The 11,117-nt window shown below is 53.9% G+C and overlaps 1 protein-coding gene across 2 annotated transcripts; it reads right to left on the bottom strand.

Annotated features, from left to right (window-relative positions):
* Positions 1-355: 355 nt before the first annotated feature.
* Positions 356-11,046, bottom strand: RGP1 (RGP1 homolog, RAB6A GEF complex partner 1). 2 transcript variants are annotated; one of them, XM_054185368.1, is made up of 9 exons: positions 10,756-11,046; positions 10,064-10,203; positions 7,182-7,318; positions 6,733-6,816; positions 2,888-3,037; positions 2,662-2,808; positions 2,129-2,256; positions 1,705-1,882; positions 356-1,479 (listed from the first exon to the last, which is right to left on the bottom strand). In XM_054185368.1, exons 2-9 carry the CDS (start codon positions 10,177-10,179, stop codon positions 1,256-1,258), a joined length of 1,164 nt encoding a protein of 387 aa, XP_054041343.1. In that variant the 5' UTR covers positions 10,180-10,203; positions 10,756-11,046; the 3' UTR covers positions 356-1,255. The 2 variants fall into 2 exon arrangements, with proteins under 2 accessions (XP_054041343.1, XP_054041344.1); XM_054185369.1 differs by lacking the exons at positions 6,733-6,816; positions 7,182-7,318; positions 10,064-10,203; positions 10,756-11,046 and adding an exon at positions 5,786-6,475.
* Between the last annotated feature and the right edge of the window lie 71 nt (positions 11,047-11,117).

Genomic DNA, 11,117 nt, shown 5'->3' with positions numbered 1-11,117 from the left:
TGGGCACCACTGCAATGGAGCCAGCCCAGGGTGGGCGGCAGAGCTGGGGGAGCCACTGGAAGATGTCCCCATTGGAGGATCCCATCCCACCTGCAGGGCAGCAGGGAGGGGAGCTGGATGCCCTGCTAGGCTTCAGGGAGCTGAAGCAATCCGCGTGTGCCAGGGTGGAGCCGGCCACCCTGGCAGCCTGCCCCAGCCGGTGCCATGCCTGTGTTGTGCAGAGCCTTGTGTAGATGTTTCTGTTCTTGCAATAAAGATATTAAACAAAGAGGTCTCCAGTCTGTGACTGTCATGCAGGGTGGGCTGCATCCACCATGGGGAAGGGTGTAGGAAAAAGGCTCCTGGGAAAGCCGAGTTCCGCACAATTCAAATGTTTATTAGATTTCCATGCAAAGAGGAAAACTCTTTGAAAGGTTTGGTAGAAATTGGGAGCTGGCTGTTGAGCAGGGAAACCTCCACCCCCAGCTCCTGCATGCACAGCACGCATTCACTCCACCTCCTGAAGGATCCCGAGACCAGCAGGATGCCTTCACGTCCAGGAGCGCAGGCAAAGAACAGCCCAGGCGCTCATTTCCTCTCAGTTTTGGATCGTCACTATCATGCTGCCACAGCATGCGTCTGCATCCATGACACCAGCACACCCCGGCAGCGCAGGGCTGGCCTGCCAGGACCTGCCTCCTCCTGGTGAGGGTAGTGGGGGCGCTGGGCTTCACACATGGGACACCCCCCAGAGGAGGCAGGACATCTGCCAGGGCAGGAGAGCAGGCTCCAACCCAGACCAGGTGTGCAGCATGCTTCACCTAGAGGCCAGGCCTCCTCTGCTCGTGAGTGTCTCTGTAGGGGCACAGCCTTCACCCAAGGGTGGTACAGGTCTTCTCTGATGGGTTCCCCTCCCCTTTCCCTGGGCTGGGCCTTTCCTTCTTGGAAGTCCCTCATGGGGTAAAGGCACATTAAGCCATTCCCTGGGAGGCAGGTTTATTTTCACTGAGTGCTGGGACTCGCACCCTCACACAGGCAGGAAGGGTCCGGCTCCCAGCCGAGGGCTGCAGCACAAGACAGGGCAGCAAGCACGGTGCTCCTCCACCCACAGGTGGAGACTTGCCCAGTGCCCACCTGGGCATCACAGAGGAACCCAAGGGGACACTGGGGTGTGGGCCAGTGGGCCACTGGGGTCACGCCAGTGACAGTCCTGGCCACCATTACCACCGGTGGCATACGCCTGCAGCACCACAGGTCCCTACCAGCTCTCTCCACTTCAGATGGTGATGGAGTTGGTGCTGGAGAACTGAGATACGTAGGAAGCCAGGATGGGGTTGGTGGGAAGGACTTTGATGGGCAAGTCCCAGCTGAAGGTGTCCACTTCGATCTGCTCCATCCCAGTCCAGGTGACGGCCTCCGACTGGTTCCCACGAACCAAGCAAGTCCCCGCTGACTCCCCAGAGGTCACAAACTCAAAGTGCAGCCTCCACTTCAGGGACACTGTGGGCAAGAGAGGGGTCAGCAGCCAACACCACAAAGGATGGGGACAGCAGCTGTCTCAGCTCTGTCTGTCCTCGCAAGGAGACATGCAAATAAGCCCACTCATGCAGGCCAGCTCCCCCCCACATGACACAGCCCTGCAGGGTAGTAAAGGCAGGGCTGAGGACATCGAAGGAGGACTGCAGAGACAAGTAGGGGCAGGTCCCTTCCCGGGTGGCCACTAACCGATGTTGGTGGTGAATCCCGGGGTAGAGCTGAGCGGGATGGGTAGGCTGAAGCTGCTCTGGGCTGTGTGCAGGCAGGCCTCCTGATGGCGGGCGTGCGTGCTGAAGGAGCCGGGCTGCCCTCGCCGGCGCTGGAACTCCTCCTGGATGCTCTCCTCTGTCTGCAGGCTCACTGAGAACTGCAGGGCAATCGGCAGGGTGCTCGCTCTCACACCTTCACACAGCCCTGCCCCAAAGCCCCGGGGCCTCGCTTTCCCAAATGAGCTCAGAAATGTAGCCCTTCCCCACCTCACACCCTAAGGGGACCTCAGCTAGGTCCCACTAGAAACCGTCCCTAGAAACCCCACAGAAGCCAAATCCCTTCCTGTTTATCCCCCACCTGAACCCCCTGCCTCTTCCACAGTGACCCCAAAGCCGGCACTGACCTGCAGACATGGGATGTCTCCTTCTGAGAAGTTAAAGGTCCCAATGACATCCTCTCCTATCTTATACACAGTTTTAAAGATGCAGAATGTCCCCACCTTCCCACGAGTGTTGCTGATGTTATACAGGTCTGTGGAGCAAGAAGAGTTGCGGAAAGGGTTGCAGCGGGATGAGGCTTTTTTCCATACAGTGCTCTGGGTTAATAACACAGTCCTGCAGACACGCCTGCTGCTTGAGTGTGAAGGACAGGCCCTGAAGGCAGCATTCCCTTTGGGAAACGCCTGCAGTGAGCAAGAGCAAACCACACACTGGCTGCGATATGTCTGGGAGAGGGTCTCTCTGGCTGAGTTAGGAAAAGCCCAAGATTGGCAGGGAGGAGTCCATGGGAAACGCTGACCCAAGCAGGCCCTGACAGTGGTGCTCCACAGCCCCAGTCAGAGCTTTGGCTGGCCAGCGAGAGATTTTTGCAGCAAGCCCTGAGCTGTGCTTCACACCCAGATCAGGACAGCAGGCTCAAGCAGGGAATATGACCTACGCAAGCTGCGTCGGGACGTGGCCACCATGAGCAGTTCTGTTGCCAGGTCTGCCAGCCGTGAGTCTTTCTTCAAGCCCTCCTCCTCCTCCAGGAAGGGGTTTGAGGGTGCAACGGCCTCATCCTGTGGGAACTGGTAGTCCTTGAGCCCTGGGGAGAAAGTGAGAGCGTCAGCGGGGCAGGGTTTAGCCACGCCTGTGTCTGCAGAGAGGGCAGCATGTGGTCTTACCATGCAGCACAAGGACACGGAAGGGTACGCGCAGGAGCTTGATGGGGGAGTTGACACGCTGGCAGCCAATGGTCAGCTTGTACACATATTTTACCGACTGTCCCCGGAAAGACGGAGGGCCGTCTATGGGCAGTGTCTCACAGTACGAATCTGCAAGAAGTACAGAAAAGATTGCTATTCAAGGCCAAATGGAAGCTCCTGGAGCTGTTGCTCATGGGCTCCCTGCACTGAGGGTTAGGACCAGCAGTAAGGCTGAGCTAGGGACAGTGCCTGGTGCTTTCTGCCATCTCCTCTTTCCCACAGGAGGCCAAGCACGTCCCCAGCTTCCCTGTACCAGCGCAACTGCTCCTCACATCACATGTGCCATCATCCAGGCATTGCTTCCAGCACATACAACCACACACACAAATTCTGCCTCAAAAGAATGTGAAAGATGTAAAACCCAGGAACACAAACACATGAGAGCTAAACTTACTCATCACGAGTTCAACCTGAATTTGCCTCTGCGCACTTCCTTCGGACACTGCTTTCATGGTGCAGTCACACACTGTGGTTTCCTCAGGGCTCTGCCCCATGCGGCAGAGAGGTGCCGATCAAGACCTCAGGCCTCTTTTGATATTCGCTTTACACAAACCCCAAACTCAGCAACAAAAATTAGCTTCTTCCTGTGTTTTTCTCTGAAGCACTGTGTCTAAATGACCAAGAAACAATTAAGAGACCTTCCCAACAACCTGTGGCGTATCCCCCTTGACAGCCTGATGACTTAGACCACAAAGCCTCTGACTCTGAGGCCTCTGACATGTGAGGGCCTGGCTTTACACCACATTCAGCCCCCTCAAAGCCCCTTGGCCACCACACAAACCCCAACGCTTCTCAATGCAGTGTGAACACTTCTGCAGCTTTCCCAAACCACACATTGTATAATAAGAAAGGCGCAAACAGTGAACTATGGAAAGTCTCCACCTCTCTGGCTTGCCCACCGTGACGCAGATACACCCTGCCAAAGGAAGGGCAGCATCCTGCTGTGAAACCACAGATGCTTCCCCATGTCTGGCACATCCTAAACATTGAGGCTTAGATTAAAAGCTAGGGTTACATTTTAAATGTAACTTCTAGATTTAAAATAACAGAACTGGAAGAAAGAAAAAAGCCTGTGCTAGTGCATAGTGTCCACTGGCTGTCACACCTTAAAACACAAGGCTGTCCCACTGGACTGGGCTGCAGACAAAGCTGAGAACTGTCCTAACAGGGAGGAAAATCAGATATTTCCAAGGAAGGACGCAATCTGCTGTAAACTCCTGTACCAGGCTTAACATGAGTGCTCACAGAGACCTTCTGTGAGCAGTGAGGATAATGAGCAACAGAGACCACCACCACCTGAGGAGGATGCGCGGTTTGCTACCTGGCACAGGAATGCCGAGACTCGGGAAGTCCCAGCTTCCATGCGTATCCCAGAAGGAAGCACATTCCTAGTGCTACGGATGCCTTCCTTACCCACCTGCTGTACCCTCTGGCCGGGCTCCTGGCCTGTGTCCAGGCTGCTTCCGTTTTCGCCCCTCTCTGTGATCTACCAAATATTTAAAGGTATTACAAAACTGGAAAGGAGGCAAAGACAGCCAGAGAAATGACTTGAGGGCTTGAAAAAATGTTTTATGGTGACAAATTTAAAGAGCTCAGTCTGGGCAGTGTGTCAAAGGGATGGGAGGTGAGTCAACTTATAGGCACCACAACAAAGGGAAGATACTGGGGAATAAGCTGGTCGGTAACTGAAAACAAGGCCTTTTATCAAGAGAGAGCCTCACACAACCTCAGCTGTATGTGCCAGCTCTGGCTACGGTTTAATAACATAGTACTTTGCTGAAGGAGAATTAAGATTTCTTGGGGTTTTTTTTTTGCTTTTCCAAACTGTACAGCAAAACTCAAAACTTCTGAAAAACAGGAAATGAAGAATTAAGATACACACCCACACAGCCTTAACTCTGCCTCCACAGAGCTGGCAGGAGCCCCCAGGAATGATCTGCAAGCGTGCCAGCTGTAGTCTCGCGTAAGAGGAGCAGCACCACAGGCCAACGGGATCGGTGTGAGCAGCCTGGCAGAGCTGGGGCTGTGATACGGGGGTTTCAGTGCTAAAAATCCCGTGCCACACACAGCAGCATTGCATGTGACACGCGCAATGGACATGTGCATCACAAAACCAAGGGGAAAGGCTGCAATATTCAAAGTGTAGAAGAGTTCATCTCCTTCATATGTAGCGGCATTCACGCGCAAGGCAGGTGCAGGCTGCTTGCGTGAGTGTCACCCAGTGGCAGAGTGGACAGACACACACACTGCAACGTCACTGGAAAGGACAGACTCTCCCTGGCTTAGCTGGGGGCTGATCAACTTCTGCCTCCAAAGCCAGTGGACAAGTCACTGATCTGCTCTCCCAGAGCCTGCCGAGTCTGCTTCAGATGCTCCAAGAAAAGGGGCTTCCCCCTGCTCCCAGGGAACAGATGCTCCAGCCCCACATCTGCCAGCAGTGAGGTGCACACTAGAATCCAGGTGGGCCTCAGGCCAGCTGAGATTTCTGCCTCCTCCCTGGCACAGCCACTTTCGGAAAGCACAAGAGACTTTTGCGCTGATGTGGCAGTGCCAGTTCCATTCCCCCTCATGCTGCTGTAGTATAGTAAGTAAATAACTAAACATGGTGACATGACAGTCTTTCCAGTTTAGGAGACACAGCCCCGTACAGCACTGCCTTACACTGCTAACCACCCAGCCAAGCCAGGCTGGTTTTACCCTGTCTGCTTTTCCCTCCAGTCAGGCCACTCAAAGCCTAGAAAGGCAGGAGATCCCAGCTTCAAAACCAGCATGCCACAGCCCACTGCTCCTTGGTCTCACTCGCAGCTCTGCTCTCACCTCCCCAGAGCTTGGTGCTCCAGCAGAGTCCTCTCCACCAAAGGCACTGCCTCTCTTCTCCCTTTGCTCTGTGACTTGAGAGATATCCGTCAATCGTTCCCAGCAGATCCCTGGGACAACCCGAGGAAGCTGTCCACACGCAGCCTGCCATGCCTAATGCTACACTGCCGCTGGACCATGGGCCACTGAATGCAAAGAAGACACGACACAAACTGAAAGACTGGGTCACACAGCCACCAATCAAGAGACAACAGCACATACTCATATTTTCACAGCTGTCTACTCAGGTAGAAGGAACTGCCTGGAACAACAAAAATGAGTTGCTGCAATTTCCTTGTGAAAAGCATGGTAATTTCTCAAAATAGCAAAAGGGAAAGTAGCAATGAAGGAGAGCTTACAGGGGACCCACTGGAACAACACTGTTTGAGGGCTCTGGAGACACAGAGAGCTTTGAGCAGAGAAGTTGAGAAGTGCTCGCTTTTAGAGCAGGGAAACTAGAACAGGCAGAAGACTCTATGATCTCCAGGACTGCCACAACCTGAAGAGGAAGCATGGACCTTCAGAGGACGCCAGCCTAAATCCCAAGAATACTCCAGTGTGGCTGAAGAAATAAAGGCAAGGAAATGCAGGTGTGTGTAACCATTACTTCAGCTGCAGACAGGTATTTAAAAACGTTTTATGCCTCGCAGCTACGCAACGGACCTGCAGCAAAGGACACGGGCCAGAAGCAGGACTGAGGGACACGTTGCAGTATGTAGTCCTCATACAGTGGAGAACAGACACTGGACAATGCAGTAGTTCCTTAGTACTCATGCTCCCACCAAAGCACCTTGCCTTCCACAAGCACCGGGGTCTCCTGCTTGCAGCACTCAGGTCCACAAACCCAGCTTGGAGAGCGGGGCTCCCCAGAGGCGAGCTCTCTGAGCAGGGGAAAAGACAGGACTCACAGGACTTTGACTCTCCGGGATCCAGTCGCAAGTCACAGAAGAGAATCTTTGGTGGAGTGGACAGGATACACTGACCCCGCTCTCCTGGAAGAGAAGAAGAACCACATGAATGCTGCCTGGCCTCAGGGCCCAGGCCAGACAGGTCTTATCCTTCCAGGTAGGAATGGAGAGGAAAAGGAGTCGAGTAGGAAATAGCTCATGCCCCAGTCAGATCATGAGACATTCACAGAACAGCTGGACAGACAACCATCAAGTTTTGCTCCAAGGTAGCACCACTTTGACCTCAGTATTAACAATGTCCTGCAGCTGCCGTCACCGGGGAATCACACAACGAAAGCAACATGGACTTCCCGCTCACTGCTACATGTGCTGCTCTCAAGACACACGTTATAGTCTGCTTGACTCCCGCTCGCTGTGCTCTCACCATCCCTACCCAGGGTTACACTTACCTCTGTTGGGGACGAAGACTGTCTCATTCTCTGCCTGCACGTCGTGCTTGCTGCCATCAGAAGGAGGTAGCGCTACCCGGTTCTCGCTGGTGTGAAACTGGCAGTGGATCTGGGCACTGGCCCACGCCAGCATCTCACTGAGAGCAAAGAAGAGCAAACACTCGTGACTGTGCTTTAAGCTTGGATTACAGCAAGCATGAAGCGACATGCAGAGCAGCACTCTGAGGCACCTGCAGTGCTAATGCGACCATCAGGGAAGGGGGCAGCAACATATACCTGCAGCCTGGGTTCATCTGCCCTTGCCCATAGCACCCAGCTGCCCCAAGCTCAACACTTCTTGGGGCAGGCAGGTCACAGATGTGCTCCCTCCCCACAGCACCGTCCCCCTCAAGAATATCCACTTCTCGTTGTCTCAGACCAGAGAAGGACACTTCTGTGTCCTTCATAAGGACCTATTTTCTCCTCATGATGCAAGGGTTTAGCTGACGGCTACAGAGGAGGCAGAAGTGTCATTTTGTCCTCACTCTGTAGAGTCACAAGAACTGGTTGCATCCAGCATGAAAAATAGTCTCATGGTTTGGGCTCTGCTACGACCTCAGCTATTCCACAGGGCATTTCCCATGGCATTACTGACACCTTTCAGTTTCCGAAACACTCATCTATTTTATTTCAATAGCGGTCTCGTTAATTTAGCCAGTGTATGGTTGCTCTGGTGTTTTCCAACATCATGATCCAATTAGTAAGCGCTGACACCAGAGTTTTAGGTGGCACAGGGATCTTTCGTGGCACATGAGGATCTCTCAATGTGACACATCAGAGCAGTTAAACTTCTAGACGAACCAGAGAAAAAGGCGTGCTGCATTCATTTCAGCTGACTAATAATGGGCTATTTGATCTTTGCATGTGCTGGCTGCCTTTACCCAAACACGCGTTGCTTACTCTACCCAGTTACCTCTATCCCCACAATTGCAATTCTGTATCTTCCAAAGTACCATCATGGCTTTTTCATAAGGACCCTAACGTTTTCTGCTGTAAGGCATCCACTACATGGAAACAGAGAAATTGTCTCTTGCTTGGGACACAATGTTTACTAATTTTATATAAGCTTAGCATAAATATAGTACCTTCAAACACCGTATTTTTAACCTTTTTTTTTTCCAGTATCACCCAATAATATGCCACCGGATTCTTTTCTTTTTTTCAACTGGACACCCAAACAAAATTTGCATGTGCCTTCCTACCAGCAGACCTGGCTTGCCCAGCTGGCAGGGTGCGGAAAGATCCTGCGCTGGTTCTGAGGCCGCTTCCCTTCTCTCTCACCTCTCCCTACAACTCCTGTAGTCCCCATGCGCCGCACCCCACGCAGCCTTTGGGCAGAAGAGCTTTGTTTCTTGTATGCCTGATACACCACAATCAAATTCACTTTCTGCCTTTTACTTACTGCCTGTCAGTTCTGTTCCTGTGCTTGAACTGCATGCCTCTCAGTTCCTCCACCCGCGCCACAGCTTTTGCCAGCCCTGAAAGCTTCTAGTCCCCGACAGGTCTATCTGCCTGTTACAGTGACTGTGCTTTGATCTGGCTCCTGCCTTTACGCAACCCACAGCTTCAATTTCCAAACCACCAATCTATTTGGTGTTGCCACTTGTATGACTATGCCAGGTCTTATCAGTTTGGTCACCTGCCTTTTTATTTTAAAAACTTTTTGTTTTCCAAGAGGCAGTTTTCTACAGACCATGACACGCCTGAAGTTCCCAAATGAAGCTCCCGTAACTGTACCGCGAACTTCCAAAACTGCTCTATCTGCTACCTTTGCAGTCTCATGTGTTTCGGAACAGGTAAAACAGCACTGTCACCACATAAGACAAAACTTTGGGAAACTAGATGCTTATGCCACAGCTGAATTTGAAAGCTGAATTCAGCAGGCAAAAGGAACCAGGAAGCTTTCCAGGATGGAAAGCTAAGGAAGGCAATAAACAAAGAAGCTCTACAGTGGTAATACAAGAGCCTGCTTTGCAGCTGCTGAGACTGTAAGCACTGGAAGTGCGTCCACCAAAACAATCACGTGTCAAACGTGTACTGGTGATGAAAAGATGCTGAACCTGACAGGACTGGAAAGGGACGCTTCCCAAGCAGGGCTCAAGTCAAGAAAACACTCTCCACCCCCCCAGACACTCAGACAAGGCCATACACTCAGCGGACATGGAAGCTTTGGGTGACTCCTTATGATGCAGAGTCACCCCCTGTGAGCCAATATAGGAAGCTCCCATCTTCCTATGTTTCCTCAACAACTGTTTTGGGCCCAGTAATGATAAGGGGAGATGCAGCGCTCAATGGCTGGGCCACAGAACATGCTGCCACAGAAGGTCGCCTCTTTCTGACTCTTGGCCCTCCAGCTCCAGAGGCAGGGATCACACTGATATGTCAGTGCGCTGCCGGACAGCGAGAGCCCTTTCCATAAACACAGGAAATAATGACGTTGCCTGGATGTTGCCCTGTGAGACTGTCACCCTGGTGTAACTAGATATCCTGCTTTAACAGCAAGTTTGGCTTCATTTTCTACCAGTAACCCTGTTGCTAAGGGCTCACCTGAGGGGCAGTTAAGTACATCTCTAACTGCATACCTTTTTTCTCGCCTCTTTCTTGAGGGCAGAAAACCAGAATAATTATCTCCGTTTCAGCCCTGAAATAGCAATTGCGCAAAGCACCCTTAAGGGAATACCTTGGGTCGGGAAGTCACCAGGGGCTGAGCTGGCACCACTGCCCCACAACCCAGTCATGACTACATCGGGCTGCTCAGGAGGGAGGAAGGGACTTTCCCTCTGGAGGAACCCTGACAGCTCTACCACATGCACAGAAGGGCCCACCAACACAAGCTGTCGTACCTGCTGGCGGAGGTAGATGAGGCTGATAGGGGGTTGGTGAAGGTGATCACACACTCCAGCACTTCCCCTGCCAGAAAGACAGGCCCACGGCCCAGCTTGGCCAACACCTCGATCATGGCTCAGACAGCCCCGCTTCACACCTGCCAACAACAACAAAAAAAAACAACCAAGAGTGGGCATGGAGATGGGGAAATGGAAAAGCAGCCAGGCTGGGCTCGTGCACAGGGGAGAGGTCAGGGAGAGCCCCAGCTCTAGAGACAGCACATGGATATATACAGGGGCCGGGGACAGCCCTGGCCTTGCACACACAAATGCACAGAGGCCAAGGACTACCCTGGCCTTGCACACACACAAACACGCACACAGGGGCCAGGGACAGCCCTAGCCTTGCACACACAAACACAAGACAGACACAGAGATGTGCAGAGAAAACACGCCCAGCCCTGGCCAACACAGGCACATAACCCCCCCACACCTCCCGCAGCCCCACACAGACACAACACACACTGCAGGGGGTGAGGGACGGCCCTGCCGCCCGCAATCCGAGAGGGGAGCTCCAGGGCGGCCCCGACCGCAGACACACAACCGTAAACACCCACCGGAGGGGAGAGGGGAACACAGGACCGCGCACACACCCCCCACGGCCCCACTCGCCACCCCGCACAGGCCCCGCTCGCTGCCCCGCGACACACCGAGCCCAGCTTCCCCTCAGCGGCTCTCCCGGCTTGCTCAGCGCGGCCCGAGCGCGCTCGGCAGCCCTCGGAAACTCTTCGGCAACGCTCGGGAGTCGCTCGGCAACTTTCGGCCAGCGCTCGGTAGCGCTCGGGCGCCGCTCGGCAAAGCTCGGGCATCGCTCAGGAGCTCTGGGCATCGCTCGGGAACTCTCGGAAGGCGTTCGGCAACGCTCGGGCAGCCCTAGGTAGCGCTCGGCAGCGCTCGAGCGACGCTCGGCCGCGCTCGCCCGGGCGCCCTCGGGCTGTCCGGTGGCGGCGGCGGGGCGGGGCGGGGCCCGGACGCCTCTCGGCGGGGGTGCCGTGCCCCGGGGGAGCGGGGC

This window comes from Rissa tridactyla, chromosome Z (genome assembly GCF_028500815.1).
Source record: "Rissa tridactyla isolate bRisTri1 chromosome Z, bRisTri1.patW.cur.20221130, whole genome shotgun sequence".
Lineage (NCBI taxonomy): Eukaryota > Metazoa > Chordata > Aves > Charadriiformes > Laridae > Rissa > Rissa tridactyla.
Note: the sequence above shows the minus strand (reverse complement) of the source record. Positions and strands in the feature narration are given on the sequence as shown.

Coding starts and splice junctions, on each gene's coding strand:
- RGP1 (XM_054185368.1), bottom strand. CDS start 10,179: ATGATCGAGGTGTTGGCCAAGCTGGGCCGTGGGCCTGTCTTTCTGGCA. Junction 6,817..7,181: donor AGTCTTCGTCCCCAACAGAG/GTAAGTGTAACC, acceptor CTTCTCTTCCAG/GAGAGCGGGGTCAGTGTATC. Junction 1,480..1,704: donor GGGATTCACCACCAACATCG/GTTAGTGGCCAC, acceptor TCTTGCCCACAG/TGTCCCTGAAGTGGAGGCTG.